This window comes from Aethalodelphis obliquidens, unplaced genomic scaffold (genome assembly GCF_003676395.1).
Source record: "Aethalodelphis obliquidens isolate GAN/ISIS:26980383/991018 unplaced genomic scaffold, ASM367639v1 scaffold10, whole genome shotgun sequence".
In the NCBI taxonomy this organism is placed as follows: domain Eukaryota; kingdom Metazoa; phylum Chordata; class Mammalia; order Artiodactyla; family Delphinidae; genus Aethalodelphis; species Aethalodelphis obliquidens.
In genome coordinates, this window is record NW_020837954.1 from 8,041,176 (window position 1) to 8,062,700 (window position 21,525).

At 35.0% G+C, this 21,525-nt stretch overlaps 1 protein-coding gene and 1 long non-coding RNA gene across 11 annotated transcripts in view; one reads left to right on the forward strand and one right to left on the reverse strand.

Moving 5' to 3' along the window:
* Window positions 1-3,271, forward strand: part of LOC113622652 (uncharacterized) — a 39,903-nt gene extending 36,632 nt beyond the window's left edge. The window contains exons 7-8 of the long non-coding RNA XR_003433606.1: window positions 3,064-3,149; window positions 3,239-3,271. This is a non-coding gene — a long non-coding RNA (uncharacterized LOC113622652). The remainder of the gene's footprint in view (window positions 1-3,063; window positions 3,150-3,238) is intronic.
* The window catches only part of HEATR5A (HEAT repeat containing 5A), a 112,396-nt gene that overhangs the window by 20,432 nt on the left and 70,439 nt on the right, over window positions 1-21,525 (reverse strand). For 8 of the 10 annotated variants that reach the window (XM_027111000.1, XM_027111003.1, XM_027111001.1 and 5 more), the window contains 10 exons: window positions 20,315-20,474; window positions 17,386-17,575; window positions 16,320-16,489; window positions 12,680-12,706; window positions 10,292-10,430; window positions 7,572-7,751; window positions 5,546-5,785; window positions 3,964-4,145; window positions 2,040-2,108; window positions 422-601 (listed from right to left, as the gene is read on the reverse strand). In XM_027111000.1, coding sequence (XP_026966801.1) covers window positions 422-601; window positions 2,040-2,108; window positions 3,964-4,145; window positions 5,546-5,785; window positions 7,572-7,751; window positions 10,292-10,430; window positions 12,680-12,706; window positions 16,320-16,489; window positions 17,386-17,575; window positions 20,315-20,474 — 1,537 coding nt within the window. The remainder of the gene's footprint in view (window positions 1-421; window positions 602-2,039; window positions 2,109-3,963; window positions 4,146-5,545; window positions 5,786-7,571; window positions 7,752-10,291; window positions 10,431-12,679; window positions 12,707-16,319; window positions 16,490-17,385; window positions 17,576-20,314; window positions 20,475-21,525) is intronic. The other 2 variants (XM_027111004.1, XM_027111002.1) reach the window with 2 other exon arrangements.

Below are 21,525 nucleotides of genomic sequence, written 5' to 3' on the forward strand. Positions count from 1 at the left end.
AAGTAAATAAAGAAGAGTTAAGCACTTCCCTCTAAGATTTCTCTAATCTTAGGAAATAAACCAACTTAATATTCAAGTCACTTTATGAAAGAGCACTAAAAAATATTAACATATGTGTTATAGAGTTGACAGAATATATGAGCAAACCCACATTTCCAATAATTCAGGTTTCAATAAAAGTTGATTTCCATTGGCTATTATTAATGTCTCTCATGACTACCCCTGCTTAAAGCAGCAGATAACAGACAACAGAGGGCACTTTAGAATCCTTGGCCAAAATATCAATTAGCATATAAATACACCTCATATTGAAAGTCTTCTGTCAACCTTAAACATAGACTTATTTGTGTTTTAAATAGCTAACTTCAGTTTATGGCCTAAGATGTTTATTAACAACTTCCAAAATTCTAGAAGTACTAACCTCTGCCCAGGCTTTTAGCACAGCTAAGATCTCCATGGTAGAAGCACTTTCATTATATAAGTGACTTAGAGCTTCTTTTCCAACCTGAATTTTTGTTAATGATGCAACAAGCAACTGATGAACTCTTCGGAGATCATTAAGGTCACTTACAACTCCACTTGCTATCCAGGCACTGCAAACCTAGTTTTTTAAGAAAATCAAAGGTTATATTTAAAAATTATAAAAATTATAAACACCCCCTTTGTGAGTTCAGCAAAACTCACCCATATCTCAGGAATCTGGTCATTGAAATCATCTTGCTATCAAGAAACCCCAAGGGATACTGGTGATAATGATAGTCAAAGCCAGCATTTCAAACGGGAATGAAGTCTTAAGGTTGAAGAAAGGAAACTGTGCTAATAAGTATATAAATCAGAGTTTCAGATGTTATTAACACAGTGAAATTAAGCCATGAAAGGCATCACTTTCATAAATGTTTGGATTAACATCTGAATTATATCTCCAATCTTGACTATTTCATCTTATTATTTTAAAAACAGCGATTAATTGCATGGTTAATTATTTTATCTTTCTTGAAAGATAAATTACCTACCATTTAAACCTCAATGAAGATTTTGATTCTTTTGAAGATATTTTTAATTTTAAAAACAAAACATCATTAATAATTCTCCAATTCAAAAAGTTTACTCAATTATCAGAGGTTATCTATAAAGGTTTTCCTGGGTGTCACCATATTTCTCTTTTACTACAGAAAATTTATTTTTCTTTTATATTTATTTAGTGTGCATCTCATTTCACAAAAGATTTCAAGTGGCTTACAGCGAGAACACATATAATAAAAACGATGATAAATTAGACTCAGGACAACAGTTAACACACTTCTATGGATATTTGAAGGCTCTCAAACATTTCCTAAATACAAATGAATTTAGAAATTTGAAAATACTGAGTAAAATTATAATTAATTTAATTCACATCAGTTCTGCTTTTAATTATTTCAGGCCATTCAGGTCTGGATATTGAATGTCTGACAACCACACCAAGAAAAGCAACTATTTAAAACTGTATATTATATGGCTCTCAACTATATGAAAAAAAGCTCAGCCTCACTTGAAATACAAATCTAAACTATCCTGAGATACCCTTTTTACTCCATCATATACACAAAAATCTAAGTTTGACAACTCACAATGCTGCTGAGACTTTGGGGAAATAGGCACTTACATACAGTGCTGGTAGGAGTTTAAATTGGTAAACTCCTGTAATATACTCTTGAACCCAGTAATTCAATTTTAGGGAATTTATCTCACAGATATGCTTAGACCCAGTGAAATGACCTATGCAGAAAGAAGGTCATTCACTGCAGCAGTATCCATAATAGCAAAAGACAAAAATACCCATATTTCCATCACTAAGGAGCTGGTGACATACCCATATATTGGATTACCATGCAGTTATAAGAAAGAAAAAGTTCTCTAAACTTAAAAAGTAAAGGAAAAGGGACAACTGAGATTAATGGTTAGACAACTATAACGTAGAACCTTGGTATCAAATACTAACTGGAGAGCTGCTTCCTAAGAGAGGGTTTTTCTTAAAATTTATCTTTTTAACCATTTACCTGACATGCTTTGGCAGTGACATCAGGTGGCGTCTCTGAGGTGAAGGCTGGTCTAAGTGCCGCTCCTACCTGGCAAGACATTACAGGCTCATTCAAGCATCAAAAAGTAAGACAGCACAAACTTTTTCTCATTTTAATGTTATTTTAAAATTAGTTTTTTTAAAATTAGTTATTTATCATATGTATTATGAACATCTTTTGTTTTTGCCTGCCCAGCAAATCTTCCCGTTTTTAGCTAAGTGCATCCAAGTTTTCCTTTGGGGAACTTTCTCGCTCCACAACTCTCAGCCCATGTTGTTGCTATGGAGTTGTGAGCACTGTCTGGCTCCAGGGACCCACACTGGGATAATGAAAGCTCTCCTGAGGACATTTGCTAGGAGTACTAGGAAAGAAGCTCTCTCTTTAAAAGACTCTGGATGCCAAGAGAGCCATCTTGATACCACTTGGAGAGGGCAAACTTGAGAATAAAGCCAGTGCAGAAGAAAGCAGAGCCAACTACGGTTCCTGAAAACAATTTTCCTTTTCTCCTTAAGTGAGTGGTAATTTTATTTCTATCATTTGCAATTTTAAGAGCATTAAAAATATAACAGGGGCTTCCCTGGCAGCGCAGTGGTTGAGAATCTGCCTGCCAATGCAGGGGACATGGGTTCGAGCCCTGGTCTGGGAGGATCCCACATGCTGCGGAGCAACTGGGCCCGAGAGCCACAACTACTGAGCCTGTGCAGCTGGAGCCTGTGCTCCGCAACAAGAGAGGCCACGATGGTGAGAGGCCCGCGCACCGCGATGAAGAGTGGCCCCCGCTTGCCACAACTAGAGAAAGCCCTCGCACAGAAACAAAGACCCAACACAGCCAAAAATAAACATACAAATAAATTAATTAATAATAAAAATATATATATAACAGAGCTCCCTTTAAGTAAGTTGAATTATAATATTTTAGTCTAATGTGATTAGTTGTATCTAACTCCTGTCCCTTCCTTTTGCTCTTTCCCTATTTCACACATTGGCATTACCTGCTGGGAAGATGTGATGGAGCCTGCTAACCAACTGGTGAACTGCTCTGGATTCCCTAACTGCCAGCCATCAGAAGCTGCCTTTGAATCATGAGAGGTATCCTTGGATGAATGCTACTGAAGGATTACATGTGATGTGTGTGATATAATATGTGATGATTTTGTTATCTTCCTTGTTCCTCCTAGGCTGCTTAATGCACCAGTCAAAAAAACACCAGTAAAAAGCTTACAGAGGGCTTCCCTGGTGGCACAGTGGTTGAGAGTCCGCCTGCCGATGCAGGTGACACGGGTTCATGCCCTGGTCCGGGAATATCCCACATGCCGTGGAGCAACTAAGCCTGTGGCCACAACTACTGAGCCTGTGCTCTAGAGCCCATGCGCCACAACTAATGAAGCCTGTGCGCTCTAGGGCCAGCATGCTGCAACTACTGAAGCCCGCGTGCCTAGAGCCCGTGCTCCGCAACAAGAGAAGCCACTGCAATGAGAAGCCTGTGCACTGCAACAAAGAGTAGCCCCCGCTCGCAACAACCAGAGAAAGCCCGCGCACAGCAATGAAGACCCAACGCAGCCAAAAATAAATAAAATTTAAAAAAAAAAAGAACAATGCCTATTCCACAGGGTTATTGTTAAAGATTAACTTAGTAAATGAATGTTAATTTTTTAAAAAAGCCCTTTATTCCCCCAAAATTACCAAAAAGGTTTTAATTATGAAAATTAACCTTTAGTGTTATAAAAGACCTGTTTTATGTATTATTTTGCTTTTACATGAAGATTTCTTCTTTAAACATATACTGATTATACTGGTGATATATTAGCAGAGATACATACTCATTTACGTATTAAAAGGTGACATGCCAATTAGTTTCACAGACTTTTAATAATAATAAAATTCTCTAGTAGAAAGAGCTTACATTGGCTTGATACTGTTCCAGAATCACATGACCTGGAAACTCTGGTTCTGGAATAGTTGCAAATCGCCGAATAACAACTAACAGTGTTTCAAGGCCAGAAAGACGGAGCTGATCACTGTGATCTGTGGCAGCCATAAAAGCCATGCGAATTAAGTCAGCAAGATGTAGCACCAAAAAGTCATCTGCAATATTAAAAAAAATATCTTATTAAGAAAAAGAATACGCTGGAACTAAGATTTATGTTAAGTGATAATTTTTCCTCCTTTTAATTTCATAACCTAGACTTTCTTTTAAGTACTTCTGATTTGATTTACATTTTACTGTTTGTTAAATACAGACTTTAAACTGGCTTTACTGCACCAGTGCAAATACTCACATACAAACAACTATCCCAAAGCAAGTAATTATGCAGCTATTCAAAAACAAAGGCAGAATTAGCATCCTTTAAAAGAGTACTAATAGTACCTTCAATAAAAATTTTGTTCAGACTTTCTGATAAAAGTACATTAGAAGGTACTTAGGAGACTGGGTTTTGATGAATTAGGCAGTAATTTAATCATCCTCTTTACATCAAGTTGAGGCTAAAAGACTTAATGTCCCTTTAAAAAAAGTTTTATGTGGTTCTTTATATGGACTACATTACCTTACTTTTTTGCATGTCCTGCCACACACACAAATGATGGGAGCATAAAAATATTTCTAGCTTTGAAATTATAAATGATAATTCCTTTCACGCCTACAACATATTCTTTGGTATAATAATTCTACTGGGGAGAGACATAAGACAATCATTTAACACTGTTCCAACAATAAAATGTTTACAGGTACAACTAACCTTTACCTAAAAAATATGTGAGACTAATTCAAAGAAGTATACTAGTTATAGGTCACACTGAAGAAACCAACTCATCTTAGTAAGTGCCAATTACAGTTTTAATTGGGAGCACAGGAGTCAGTAAGCACATATATCAGAATAGTGCTCATCACAAATAAGAGACTCAATAAATGCTTGCTTGAAAAACAATTAAAATAGAAATACTTAATTCATACTCTCAGACTGACCATAACAACATCTTGCCTTATGATTCTTTTGTCAGGTAAAGAATATTTCCAAGGCACTGAGACATGAGCATTGAGTCTTTGAACATATGTGCTTAAGTGATTTTAAAAAATTAGACATTAAACCATAACCCACACGCATTTAGGTAAAAATAATAAAACTGAACAATAAAAGGTCAAAATGGTCTTACGACTCGGTTTACTTTACATTGAGATAGACTTAAATATTTTCTAGGTAATATCCTTGAAACCAAAATAATCTATGAGCAAAACTGCTCTAAGTTACAATTCAGAAAATAAAATTTAGAAAATAAAATTTGGCAACTAGCTAACGTACATACTACTTTCCAAGAACATGACTATTCTCTATAAACTTAATATATCACATATGTCCACTAAACAAAAGTGAATGCGAATTTAAGAAGTTTAATCATTAAAAATGTATTTGAACATTAAAAATATACTATAGGCAGACAGCATTTCAATGTATATCATTTGGTCTTTTCATTATTATGCCACTTACTTCTTGAATCCCTTTTTTTCATTTCTTGTGCTAAAGCGATGTCAAAATGTGCACTGTGTGCATTCTCACACTGGTTAATTATCCTGCAGACACATTCAGCAGCAAAGACTCTTGTAGCCCATCGCGGATTTGTAAAAGGATGAGGTCTGCCATCATTTCTGATGGTCAGAACTGAAGCATCATCCCCTTTATCTCCTTCCTCTTCTTGCATTGTATCCACACAAGTTACAGTTGTAAAATCTTTTATCAAGGGAGAATACACATAATCACAATCAGTTGGAAGATATATTTATAAAGGGACACAATGACTTCAAGTACAGACTAGAATTACTGTTGATCAAAATGACTACTAGTAACAGTGGTATCTAAAGAAATGCTAAAAAGAACTATTCTTAAAAAATGACAAAGTTGTTAAATTATATTTAAAGTGAAAACTGAACATGATACTAGAATAATTATCAATCCCCTGTATGTAGATGGATATGCTTAAGGAAGCTCAGAATTCCCTAGTAGGGAGTGTGGTGGATAGAACTAGAGATGTTGTTTTAACACTGGGGCCTTGAATGAATTTAAGAAGGTTCCTGAACCCACTAAAAATGTCCAAAAATGTTTTTTTCAGTACAGACCCATTGCTGTAATTACAGTCTCAAATTGTCCTGATGGCCAGAGCCATTAAGTAGTAAATTATTTCCCCTTAATATTATACTAACTGCTAACTTATTAACTGTTTAACTCGACTTAAATTGGAACTTATGCTATAAAACAAACCAACTTGTTTTCCTTAAATTATCTTGTATGTCAACATTTTTTGAGTGTGATACAATAGATAGCAATGATGTTACAAATAAAGTTAAGGCGAACTCCTGTCTTAAAACTGAGAAGCAAACAGAGACTGAAATGTGGGTTTTCCTAATAAAAAGGGATAGAGGCAAACTACAAAGGATAAAGAATAAATGGTGAAATAAAATTGAGCTATTAAAAATTTTTTAAAAGATAGGTAAGATACCAGAAAAGTATAATCAACCTATCTATGCACATATATTTTTTTATTTTGAAGAAGTCCTTCCAAGTTCTTAAGTAGTGGGGATAGAGGAGAACATTGAAGAAGGAAAACATATAGAGCATAATGGTTGAAAGAGCAGGTATAAATCACTGGAAGAGTACCAAGAAGAACAGAGGTAGACAGAGAAGAATATTTTTTAAAATGCCCAAAATTTTATGGTACCTTTCTTCCTTTCACGTAACTTAACTCAGAGACCAAAGTGACATTAAATTATAAGGCTTAAGTAACTGAGTTGAGAGCTACTGAAATATTATGAAAAGTTAAGATTTTAAAGTCATGTAGGCTAAGGTTTGAATACATCTGTGTGTGTCTTTGGGAAAATTACTTAACATTTCCAAGTCTTGTTTTCTCTCGTGTAAAATGGAATAATACTGCCTACTCATAGGATGGTTAAAGGATTAAATCATATAAAATATGTACAATACCTGGAACAGAATTGGTTTCTATCCTCTTTCTTCCTCATTTATTTTCTTAGTCCAGGATATAAATTTTAAAGACTCTAACACACTTTCTCACTAATAATTATCTTGTACTAACAAAGACATTAGAGAAACAACACTATTAATATATTTAAATTAACATTATTAAGAGTAGAGAAACTGGCTTGCTCAAAATGTCATAACTCTTGGTGAGTTTTCTATTAAGTTGATTTGAGGCAACACCTCAAATATTTCTCATATGTATGAAAATAAATGATGGGGCTGCTGTAAGTTAGGTTATCCCTTTTATAGCATAAATAACAATTCTAATTTTTAGTTTGTTTTTCACAGGAAAGTCATATAAGACAATTATAAGAAAAAAAAAAAGTAGGCTTTTAAGTGTTGGACTAGAATCTCCATTAAAAAAAACAACAAGCCATTATAACCCAAATATCCAGATTGATAAACTGTCACTAGCAACCAATTTTAGATAATGCTCTTACTTTTAATTTTATTATGTTGGCTGGTAATCGCCAATACTTACCAGCTGATGCAGCAAGTACATCTTTACAAAGCTTTAACCAAAAGGAGAGTTTATCCACTGCCATAGATGTGAGCATATGGTTTAATGTCTCTTTGATATCATGGCATAATCTCCCATCTGTCTCTTTGTCAAGTAAGGTCAATAAGGCCCCTTCAAGGCCTACTTCTCTGATGTTAGCATCTGACAAGAAGAAAATCGATGATCTAAGTAATACAGAAAACAAAACTGCCATATGAGAAGCACACACATTCAGTAGTTATTAAAATATTACATGCAAATATATTCTAAAGAACTAGTCCAAATATTGCACCTCAACCTACTGAGGTCTATTTTAGTTCACAATTCAAGTTTGGTAATTATTCACAACACTGCAAAGTTATTTTTTATGCAATGTCATTGAAAGATAAATATTAAGAGTTAACTAATATGTTTTCCTTAAATTAGATAAACATTTAAACCCAATTAGCATTCTAATACTTATAAAAATACTTTCTAATACTTTATAAAAAAATACTTTCTAATACTTATATTAAAAAAACCCCAATACTTATGAAAATTTATACAATGTTTCTTGGTATGATTATTTTATCTTTTCTTTAAAGTTAATTCAAATAAATAATCATAATTAAGTTTTACTTATTCTGGTACAAAAGCTTTACATTTATTAACATGAGAGTAAAACTCAGAAAACAACTATTGTATGGAGAACAGTGTTTAATTACTGCAACTAAACTACAGTGGATCTAAAGAAGACTACTGAATTAATATAAATTACTACACAATATTCTCACTGCAAAGTAATAAATCATCTCAAAAAAGAAATAAAAACCTTGATCTAGTGTCTATTTCCTCTAATTCTGAAAATGTCAAAAGAACGTATACATTTTCTCTTGAAGATTTAACTCATTTGGCAATTATGAAAGCATTTAGTTCTAAAGATTATGCTACTATTTTAAAAGAGGAGTTATCTTTTAAAGATCAGAAGGAGGAGGTAGGAATGTTTCTGATTAGGAGTCAGAACAGCCCAATGTAATGTGTGAGTCATGACTGGATCATAAATTTGGATGGGGGTGAGAGGGGTAGGAAAGAGTATTATAAAGGACTATAATGGGAAATTTGTGCGAGGACTGTACATTCTATGAAGCTACTAAATTAATGTTGATTTTACTAGGTATGGAAATAACATGTGGTCATGTAGGAGAATGTCCTTGAAAAATGCAAATAAGTATTTAGGGGTGAACCATCATGATGCCTGCAACCTGCTTTCAGATGGTTTGGCACAAGGTTTGTGTGTGTGTGTATATATACTGAGAGATATATAAAATGAGTATCGTAAAGATAGTAGGTGAATCTATGTGTTCACTGCACATTTCTTTCAACTTTTCCATGGGTTTGAAAAATTACAAAACTTTTAAGAAGGAGTTCTTTACTATAAATTTTTCTTTTATTTTTGGCTGTGTTGGGTCTTCATTGCTGAGCATGGGCTTTCTCTAGTTGCAGTGGCTTCTCTTGCTGTGGCGCACGGGCTCTCTGCACGTGGGCCTCAGTAACTGTGGCACGCAGGCTCAGTAGTTGTGGCTTTCAGGCTCTAGAGCGCAGGCTCAGTAGTTGTGGCTCATGGGCTTAGCTGCTCTGCAGCATGTGGGATCTTCCCAGACCAGGGCAGGCGGGTTCTTAACCACTGCGCCACCAGGGAAGCCCCTTTACTATAATTTTAATCACACAGCTAATTCAATAATTATGTACCAGTACAGTTACATAATAAAATCCTAAAGCAACAAATACAGATAATTCCAGTGGTGAATATAAGTTAAAGGTCACTTTGGGGAGAATACCACACATTAACCATGTTCTGCAACCTGTCTGATGACTATAACAGTTCAGCAATGCTGATAAGCTTAAGTCAGAGCAAAGGTTTTAATATAATAATAAAACTAATTTAAAGAGCACAGCATGACAGTAAAATACATTATAGATCTGAGAACTTTAGATATTGGAAAGGTTTATGAAGTCTGAGACCTAAAAGTGTGACAGCACTTGGGAAACTATATACTTTTAAAGTGTAAGATATTATCATTACTATTTTTATAGGCTGTTTGAATTTACATGCATGTTTGAGTTATTCACATAATTTTTAAATGAAGAGACATACTTAAAACAAACCTTACTGGCCAAGAAATCCTTTAATTCAGCTCTAAAATATAGAAAGGGTATAAAAATCCTTTAACTTGAAGCATATTCATCTATGAGAAATTTTATTGAATGAGATTTAGGGGGAAGACAGGCATATATGATAAAATGACTTCAGCGCTAAATCCAGTTTCAATCCATTATTGTAAAAAAACTCGTTTGAAACCAATGGCTCTCAAACTTCAGTACCATTATCATTATTGTAGAAAAATAAGTAAGAGATTGCTGGGCTCTACTGCCAGATTTCTGGTTTAGCAGATTTAGGATGGGGTCCAATAATCTGCATTTCTAACAAGTTCCAAGGTGAGGTGGATGTCGCTGCTGTAGGGGGCCTAAGATGGAGAACCATTATCTAAACCAGGAACATCACTGGGTGGAATGATAATCATTGTTAGCAATTATCACCTGTAGCAGGTTTAAGACATTATATACTAACTTTTAAATTTCGTTCTAAAAACTCATGTTTATATGGAAGATTTAAGATTAAAACATTCATCTGAGCAGGAGATAATACTGATAAAAAGAACTACCTGGAGTCAACTCTTCTCTGCTATCCTTAGCAAGCATAACAGCGTGTTCTGAAACTTCAGCTGCTTCTCTCTGAACAAGCTGACGTAAACAAGCCAGTACTGCTCGTCTCAGTAACAAATAGGGACTACAAAGATTCACCTGAAAAACACCATTTGGGAAGTAAAAGAGCTGAAATTCTTGGTGGCATTCAATACATCTAACAGATATTCACTGGACCCCTCCTGATTGTGTCCAGCCCAGTGATGGGCTGGACACAATTTACTAAATACACAGAAACTTCAACTATCCTAGCACATATTTTTTATTATACAACTTAGAAACAGCTTAAGGAGTAATACATGTATTTATTAGGCAATATTCATAAACAAATCCAAGCAAAAGCCTCCTGACAATGTTAGAAGACATAAAATTTATATGAGTAAAACAGTTTTGAGAGACAAAAGAGATACAATGGAGAAAGAATTTATTTACAGCTTATATATATGTGCTCATGGAACTATATTATAATGTTTTATGAATCTCTAAGTAGAAGTTTATACAAATCCATATAAGCACTGTAGCATACTGGTTAAAATGGAGGCTCTGGAGTCAAACTGTCTGAGTCCTAGATCCATGACTTACTAGCTGTGTGACCTTGGGCAAGCTATTTAACCTCTCTGTGTCTCAGTTTCCTCATTTGTTATATGGAGATAACACTAAACACTACCCCCATCTCACAGGGCTGTTGTGAAGTCAACACAAAGAAACATGCAAAAGTGCTTAGCACAGTACCTGGCAAATAGTAAGCACTCGATAAATGTTAGTTATTATTAATGCAGCGTCTATCAGTAGTAGTTTATTCAGATGCCATACATAGTAAGTAAATGCATTTTCAAATAAAGGCAGAAAGAGTCTTACTCAGAAAACATATTCACCGAAAATGCTCTCTAGAAACAACATTATACATAGCAAATTTTATACATGTATATCTACTTATATATGAATATACATATATGTACATAGATATGTAAATGTCTTAGCAACAGAGAATATTTCTGCTCAGAATGATAGGCTCAATACGTATTTTTACTGAGAAGTATTTAAACCATGTAAATCTCAATAGGTTGTGTCTACCTAGGGTAAATGATACAATTGGTGATATACCTTAAATGAGCAATTAAAACAAGTCAAAGGTTGCTGGATACCAATTGTTAATGATTTCATAAGTAGAATAAAGCCTAGAGATTTTGAAATTTATTTTGTCCTAACTATGAAAATAACGACCAGTTTGGTATGGCTTATGACAATAAATGTTCTTATAATAGTGATTTTTCTGAGCAAAATTTTAGAAATAATGGCATAATTCATATATGTGCCTTTAGATCTGGTTTATGTGTCAAAGACAGGACTGAAGTAGGTGAGTCTGTTGAAAAGACCAGAGGCAAAATTCTGAGGAAAAGAGTACGTAGTGGCAGCTGGTTTGTGATATATGATACATGCAAAGAGAGCTAAATCCTTAATTTTATCACAAGATAAAAGGCAAGAAAAGTTTGTGAATATATTAGCAGTGAAACATACAGATGAGAACTGCTTTATAAATATGTTCTATTATACCCTCAAGCTATATCATGAACTCAGAAGTGGAAAGACAGGAATGCCATTCACAAAGTCTCAAGGTCATGTCATTCTAGTCATGTTTAAGAACTCTGCTGTTAGAAACTAGTATACAGGATAACAGAGAAGTTAAAATGTAAACGATTAGGTTAATTCATGCCCAAGATTACGGCTATATTTAACAACAATGACAAAAAAGCACTCAAGACAATTTTAAAGAAAAGTTAATAAATCTATTAGTTACTTTAACTGGAGTTTTACAAGCATATAATACAAGGCAGGTGCAGCGTTTATTCAGGCTGGTCAAACAATCTTTTAGAAAAAGCATGCTCAAAAGTACTCTTTACTTGTTTGGTAGAAAAAATATTAAAAGGCCGTCACACAAAGCGAAATGGAACGCTTAATATTTCCATGTCATTCTCCAGCATTTATATTGGGAAGAGGAATAGAGTGGATTAAGGCAAACAAACCAAGCAAGCAAAATACAGAAATTAAATCAAACTGTAATTACAATTCCTTTCTGAAATGAATACATTAAATCAAAATGATGCAAAATTAAGTGCAAGGAGTGAGTGCACCAGCTGGAGAAGGTTAGGGAGGATTTGTTTACATGGGTATTAAATAAACACCATGTAACATGCTATACACACTGGACTTTGCATTAATGGTTAGCTTAAACAAAGAGATGCAGAGGAAAACAAGAACATCTACAACCAAAAAAAAAGAAAACACAACACAAAGAAACAGCACTGCAAACCTCAAAAAAAGTTAGGAATCCAGGGTCAGGGACCTACCAACACAGAATTATCCAACAAGATCTCCTGCACAAAAAACAAATGACAGACTGGTCATGACAAAACCAAAAGATAAATACTAGGATGACTTTGACAACAGTCAGCTAAGCATTAAAATGTAAATGTTAATAGAGCTATCATTCAAACTGGCTTAGCTTCAGCTTTAAAAAATATGCCATAAATACTTCATTTTCCAACTTAGCATATGAGTTGAGGTAAGATTTTAAAAACAGTCAACTCAAGATGTAAAGATATAAAAAAATACAATAATTTCAAAATGCACATTTGTGTAATTAGGTTTTCCTTTGGAATCTTTCATTAAGCCTCAGTAACAAAACCAGAACAAGTAGACATGAGTGTGAAAGGAGTGATCTGGATTACATTCACATGAACAGGTGTCCAGCAAGGGACCAAGTTAATGGTTTACCTCATCACAAGTTAATTATAGATTTCTTACTCTTGGAAGCCAAGTTTTAAAACTGTGAGTAGTCAGAATTGCGAGTGTAGCTAACGCCAGGTTCAGAATGGAAGTTAAATAGCATGCAGTTAGAAGAAAACCCTTTGCAGTAAGATTCCTTCCTAATGATTAAATGTATTCTGAATACTCAGGGAATTTTAGTTAATATGAAAACACTTCATGCTAAATAAGTTCTATGTAGAAAAGAAACCTCATCATAAAGTTGTTAATAGGAAAGTAAAAGCATCTTTTTTTAATAAATTTATTTATTTTATTTATTTATTTATTTTTGGCTGCGTTGGGTCTTCGTTGCTGCCCGCAGCCTTTCTCTAGTTATTGCAAGCGGGGGCTACTCTTCCCTGTGATGCGCGGGCTTCTCATTGTGATGGCTTCTCTTGTTGTGGAGTACAGGCTCTAGGTGCGCGGGCTTCAGTAGTTGTAGCACAAGGGCTCAATAGTTGTGGCTTGCGGGCTCTAGAGCACAGGCTCAGTAGTTGTAGCACACGGGCCTAGTTGCTCCACAGCATGTGGGATCTTCCAGGACCAGGGCTTAAACCTTTGTCCCCTGCATTGGCAGGTGGATTCTCAATCACTGTGCCACCAGGGAAGCCCCAATTTTCTTACTACAGGGCATACTTTAAAATACAATAATAAATTTAGAATAAAAGCTTTACTAATCAAAATATTAAGATACAAAATTAACACAAGTTTTGCTAACACAAAATTGCTAGTGATAGCAATTTTTGAATTTAATTTCTGTATAAGAAAAATCATTTTATAGCTTAAGTATTATGAGTAACATGAATAAGACCTGTAATTGTTCCTTCTGATTTTCTCAGTTGCTCTGAATGTACCTAAAAAAAAGATCTGAGAACAGTCTCTATTCTTCTTTGTATGTAACCTTCTCAGTCTAGTAAAAGAAAAGACTACTGAATTTGATCAAATCTAATTCACAATGAATTAGTAGTTAGTCTTGCTTTTTATTTCTCAATAAACTTTACTTAATAAATGAATTCATGTATCAGTTAAAGAAGAAATTTTAAAAGGGTATTAATGGAAATTTTCTACTATGATTCAAGAAGAAAAAATGGCAGTATTGTTTTTATTTATTTATTTAGGCTATGTTTTGTCTTCGTTGCTATGCACGGGCTTTCTCCCTAGTTGTGGCGAGCGGGGGCTACTCTTCATCGCGGTGCATGAGCTTCTCATTGCAGTGGCTTCTCTTGTTGCAGTGCACGGGCTCTAGGCATGTGGGCTTCAGTAGTTGTGGCATGCAGGCTCAGTAGTTGTGGCTTGCAGGCTCTACAGCGCAGGCTCAGTAGTTGTGACGCACGGGCTTAGCTGCTCCGTGGCATGTGGGATCATCTCAGACCAGGGCTCGAACCCATGTCCCCTGCATTAGCAGGTGGATTCTTAACCAGTGCGCCACCAGGGAAGTCCTAGTGTTGTTATATTTAAATGGAGAGTAGAAACTTAGATCAACTTGCAAAGTAGTGGGTATTTTTCAGTAATTGGTATTGGCAATTGTTCTTCAAATATAAAGAGTAATATTCCTGGGGAAAAGTTGCTGAATGATAAAGGTAAAATTCTTTTCCAGTAAGTGCTGTTTTCTCTAATACATGTTTAACCCAGATAGAAAACAAAGTTTCTATCAGAAAAGTCAGTCATGTCCTCTCTTTAAGAGTCTTACATAATTATGACTATGAAAATCAATATGGAGATAAATACAATTCTATGTTTAAGTTACATGTTAAGAAAATAAAAACAATTACAATTTACTGAGTGGGTATTAAGTGCCGAGGACAAGTGCATTTATAGGTGGCATCTTGTGTAATCCTCATGTTTTACAAACACGATAACTGAGGCTGGAGGAGGTTATGGGACGTCCCTAAGGCCACATAGCTAGGAGCGAGCAGAGCTAAGAGGGTCCATAACTACAAAGTCAATATGAAGTAATGAAACGAGGACTGGACAAGGAGTTCAGAAACCTGGATTCTAGGCTTAGAGCTACTACTACCTAGGTATGTTACCTTGGGCAAAATATTTCACTTTTTGGTCTTTAGTTTATATTTTTATTTAGAAGGTTGGTTTTACTGATTTTTGAGGTTCTTTCAAGGCATGAAATGCATATTTTGTCTTTAGCTTGAAAATGAAAGGTCTGTCTAAAGTAATGATTCTCAACTGTCATGTTACTAAGGGGAGTGTGCTGTGAACATTACAGGGCCAGAAAAAGTTGAAAAGCAACAGTGTCAAGTTTTTTGCGGTTTTTTAAAATTTTATTTATTTATTTATTTTTGGCTGCACTGGGTCTTCGTTGCTGCGTGCGGGCTTTCTCTAGTTGCGGCGAGTGGGGGCTACTCTTCGTTGCGGTGCATGGGCTTCTCATGGCAGTGGCTTTTCTTATTGCAGACCACAGGCTCTAGGTGCATGGGCTTTAGTAGTTATGGCACATGGGCTCAGTAGTTATGGCTCGCAGGCTCTAGAGCGCAGGCTCAGTACTTGTGGCGCATGGGCTTAGTTGCTCCATGACATGTGGGATCTTCCCAGACCAGGGCTCAAACCCGTGTCCCCTGCATTGGCAGGCGGATTCTTAACCACTGCGCCACCAGGGAAGTCCCCGGTGTCAAGTTTTAACTCCAAGTGTAACTCAACTTTTTCAGGCAAGTCCAGATAGAAACTGGTGACGCTCAAGGTAAATCTTAAAACCACTGATGATTACGAACCATCTCATCAGAACTTTTTTACGGATCACCTTCACCTTTCTATATTCATTAGACACACTATTAGAACCCAGATATTGATGCATATGCTGCTAGGATATTAAGGAAAAATATTATTTGCCCATCTGGGATGAAAAGAACTTTATATGTAATAATTTGGGAAAGAGGAAGAAGAAGTAGGAAAAAATAGATGTTACCACACAAATATTTCCAGGTCCTATAGCATTATATACTACCTGTGATATTAGCACTCAGTATGCCTTTACTGATTAATGAACCAATATTCCAAATACTAAGTTCAATATATGAGAGGTTTAAGATATGATTATATGAAGTTGCCCCCCACCGCCCAAAAAAGACCAGAACTGAGGGAAAATAGCTATTGTACAGTCTAGAGAATAATTAAATTTATATTTAAATTTCCAATAATAGAAACTAAGGACATATACAATTTTATACTCACACAGAGGCAGCTGACCAGGCTAGACAAGTTGACATGTCGTGGAGCAAACATGTGAAGCTGCTGAAGGCATGAGATGGCCTGAGCTTGGACAAGGCAGTCTGGGTTATCTTGCATCACTGCACAACCCAACAGACAGGAAGTCCTTAGGGTAGAAACGGAAGTACTGTTACCTAAAATGAAAGCAGAAAGCTTTTAATAATTGGCCTATAAAATCATTACCCTTTAAACATATATTACTGGGCTTAAAATTTCTTTTTTCCCCCAATCTTAAACTTAAGGTTCTGTGAAGTAAATTTCTTCTACAAAAGCAGGGATAATCCAGGTTATAGATTTTTAGATTATGTTAGTTATTTTTAGTCTGAAAGATTTGTGGTAAAACAAATCATTACGCAAAGAAGAACCTACGACTATCTTCAGTTTACATCAAATTTTCATGAAAAGTAGAATTAGAAAGTGCTAATAAACTTCACCCTGCTTGTATTGAGAGTTGCTTTCATATATTAAAATCATGTACTTTGCATTTGAATAGATCAGAATAACTGAGTTTGGGGGCTTTGTCATTTATATCTTAAAAGAGATAGAGTTCTTTAAACTATTCCATTTCATGTCTGTCATTTTACTTGTTAAGGGAAGCATTTTTAGGACATATCTAATCTTTCTAAATATGGTACTCCTTATCTTTTCAAGGTAAGAAAAATAAGACTAGCATTTATTTTAACAAAATATACGGAGCACCTACTATGTGCCAATCACAAGGGTTTTTCACATTTTCTTTTATTTGATAGAAGAGGAAACTAAAGCTTAGAGACATGAGGATTTCCCCAAAGTCACCCAATTAAGTAATAGTTGGTGAAGCTTAGATTAAGTTTCTATGTTTCTTCTATCATGTCGTCATCCAGGAGTCAAAGTCTTCCCAAGACTGTTCTCAACATTCTGCCCATATATTTGAAAAGAGCATTCCGCTAAACTTCACTTTACTGAGAAATGTTTGAGTCAATAATAGGAAGTGAATTCATTTTTACGCATATATTTTTATGTAAAACATCACAAAAGCAGCTATGCATACCTTGTAGTTCTGGACCCAGTGTAGTAATAAGGGCATTCAAACAGCGACCAAGGCTTTGGTGAACTTCAGCATGAGTAGGAGGCACATTTAACAACAACATAATAATAAGAGAAAGGGTTGGTTCTGCATGTGTATAATAGAGTGGGCCAGCAGAATCAATTATCAATGAGAGAGAATGCAGTGCCCAGGTCTGTGAAGACAGAGAAAAACAATTTAAAATGTTATAGCAGCATTAAGAAACATAAAACACAATGAGTTGTTCTTTTGTTGAAGCAAGTGATAATGTAATAGCACAGTAAAGTATTTGTGTGTTATTACTAACTTGGAGAGAGAAATGGAGAATTTCAGGAGTTATAAGAAAATTTTTCTCTTTAAATATCCAGTAAAAAACAATCGAGAGACAAATGCCTAATTTAGAATGGCATATGTGCATATATCTCAGCACTAAGAATTCCATACAGGGTTTGGTTCTTGAGCTAACAGCTTGAACTAAATCTGGTTTGTTGAGAACTGTTTAATGTTTAATCTATATAGAAAATGAAAATTCAAGTTTTTAAAAGATTCAACAATATCTACAACTACATGCAACAATTACAGACAAATCTCTTGAACACAGTGTTGAAGAAAGCCAGACATAAAAAAGTACATACCATATGATTCCATTGATATAAAGTATAAAAGCAGGCAAAACTAATATATGCTGTTGCAAATTAGGATAGTGGTTATCCTTGGTGGGACAGGTAGTAACTAGAAGAGAACATGAGGAGAGCGTTTGGGGTATTGATATTGCTCTGTTTCTTGATCTAGGCGCTGGTTACATGGTGTATTCAGTTTCTACACTTTATTCACAGAGATGCACACTTCTAACAGGTGCCGTGTTATAAGTATATAAAAATATATTTATAAATATAAATATTATAAATATTTGTATTTATAAAACAAATATACATGTTATATATAAATATGTATTTATATATTAAAAAAACAAAATGCCTTTGAGCCAAATCTTGCCTGCCACCTATTTTTAGAAATAAAGTTTTGTCGAAACACAGTCATGCTCATCTGTTTACATATTATTTATGGCTGCTTTCCTGCTATAATGGCAGAATTGAGCAGTTGACAGAGACTGTATAACATGTAAGGCCTAAATAATTTACTACCTGGCCCTTTATAAAGTAAGTTTGGCAACTCTGGTTCAAACAAGACTGGCCATACACTGATAACCACTGAAGCTAGATGATGGGTATAAGAGGTTCGCATGTTCTCTACTTTTATGTATGCTTGAACTTTTTATAACAAGAAGTATCTGAAGAGTCCTCCTTTTAGGAAATCAACTGAGAAACTTTTACCCCTCTTATCAATAGATGTATATGAAAAGCTTACAGTACTTTAATTGCTACAAAAATGAACTCCCATTAGGTGAGAGATAACAGCAATCAAGAAGAGTCAGATTTGATGACACTGGATGCCATGGAAAGAACAATTTAAATTAATCAACAAAAGATAGTCAATATAAAAGGATGTGTGTTCAGAACAGACTTCTTGAAGGGGAAAAGGAGAAATATAATAAACAGAAGCAAAAAGTACTGTACTAAAGGAATGAAGAAGAAAGAATGGAACACCTTATAAATCAACTCAAGTAACAGATGATGTGAAAAAAAGAAAACTATTAGTAATATGGTAACTCAAGAATGAAAGCCATGTTGGATGTTGAAGTTTAACAGGAAGGTGGTTAAACTGGATGTTGGAATACTAAAAAATGTGGATTATCAGAAAGGAATAGAAACAGAGGAGAGCAACAGGAAAAACACTAAGTGCAGATACGAGAATGACATGTGTGGGAGGAAAGTAGGAAGATCAGCTTAGGAGAAGACCAGTACTTTGGGTTAATAACAGAAAGTTTCTGGGTCAGTTGATGGGACTTCAATGAGAAGTTGATTTAAGAAGCAATATGCAGGTCTTCCCTGGTGGCGCAGTGGTTGAGAGTCCGCCTGCCAATGCAGGGGACACGGGTTCGTGCCCCGGTCCGGGAGGATCCCACATGCCGCGAAGCGGCTAGACCCGTGAGCCATGGCCGCTGAGCCTGCGTGTCCAGAGCCTGTGCTCCGCAACGGAAGAGGCCACAACAGTGAGAGGCCCACATACCGCAAAAAAAAAAAAAAAAAGAAAAAGAAGAAGCAATATGCAGTTTCCCCAGCTTTTCAGTAAGGAAGTGGCAAGATGAAAATCTTTCAGGAAAACATTTTTGGCTTCACATCTAGGGAGAGTTGAAAAGAAAAGAACTTAAACATAAAGTGACCAGGTAGGAGGCTACTGTAGTTATTAGGGACACACAGTGGGGACAGAGATACAATAAGGGGATTAAAAAAGCAGGAAGAGTAACAATCATTCAAGATGTGATTAAGATATCAGGAGAATGATGATTGACAGAAATGGGTAAGATATGTATAATAATATGGTAAAGTGGTTAAGAACATGAGTTCAGAGTCCATGACTTATGTTCTTCACCTGACTCCACGATATATTAGTCTTTTAGCTGTGAGCAAGTACTTAGCTTCTATAAGCCACAGTTTTCTTTCTGTATAATGGGAATATACATACTAGATTACTGTGAGGACTAAATATGTTCATATGTTTAGAAGAATGTAATATAATGCATGGTACCTGTTAAGCTCTACAAAACAGTAGACGTTATTTTAAGATGGAAGGGAGATCCATTTTCAGAAAATGATACTGAATTTGACTTTAGACACTGAGTATGAAGTAAAGATACTGAATTTGAATTTTAAAAATCCATCAAGGTTAACAATGGCTTTGATTTTATTATGGAGCAAGAATTATTTTATAAATTAGTAATGGTCAATAAAAACATAATCTGCATTATCTACAAATCAAGAATTTCAAGGAAGGTATCACATGAAGTACTTACCTGCACATCAGGAGAAGTGCTGTCCTGAGATAAAGTGTAAAGGATTCCAACACAAGAATTCAAATGTTGAGAAGAACTTATTCCTCCCAAGTACCTATGTAGGGATCCCAAAGCCAATGAGTGTCCTGTTCTGGTAACTGCGTCCCTTGCTGATTTCAGTCTGTAATTATGGAAACAAAAATAAATGACAATTACTGAAACAAAACCAATGCATGCACAGTCACTTAGGCCAACTTTCTGTATGAAGAGCTGCAAAATTCAGAAATGTATTTACTGTTAACTGATAAAAAAAATTCTGAAATAACCTGAAAGGTATCTTTAAAAGAAAAAATTTTAAATAAAAATGTCTTTACCATTATTAACAATTATTTAAATATAAGCAATTTCAATGTCTCTCAGAAATACACACACACTAAATTCATATGGCAGGCATTATTACTTTATCATTAAGTTATACTTTAAAAACTCTCATTGCTGAGATACTCTAATTCCATATAAAGAGAGTTCCAACTCAAGAACTTTGATTTAAAAATTAAATATAGTAAGAGAACTCATGATTTATTAGTTTTCTTATGAATTGTATACTAGTTTAAGCGCTTTATATTTGGTCCTTTAATCTGCTCAACAACCTTGAGATTCACACTACTGATATTATCAGTTCCTTTTAACAGATGAGGAAATCAAAGTGACTTAGTCATTTTAGCCAAAGTGACCCTTACAAAGTAACCAATTATTAAATGGAAGAGTTGGGATTTGAACCGAGTTAGTAATCTGACATCAGATGTTGAGCTCATAACCAAATCAAGATACACATATTCAATAGACTAGAAGGTGAAAGCGCTGCCTGCATTACTACCACCACTAATCATATAGCTTTATATATGTATAACTAATATAACCATGAACTTTATTTGCAGTTGTTTTATTTTTTCATACTACTTTCATGTTTATTATCTCATTTACCTTAATATTCTTAGTAGGCAGGGTAGCATTAATAACCTTCTATATGAAATAGAGGATAACTGGTTGAGAGAATTAAGTAACATGCTCACGGTTACAAAGCTGGTAGAAACAAAAATATAGTTTATGTTTCCTGACCTGCAGCCTTCTCTCTTTCCATTAGGTTGTTCTTACTACCTATCATCTATATTTAACATGATAAAACTCCATAAGCTTCTTACTCACAGAGTCCACTGATGGCCTATTACATC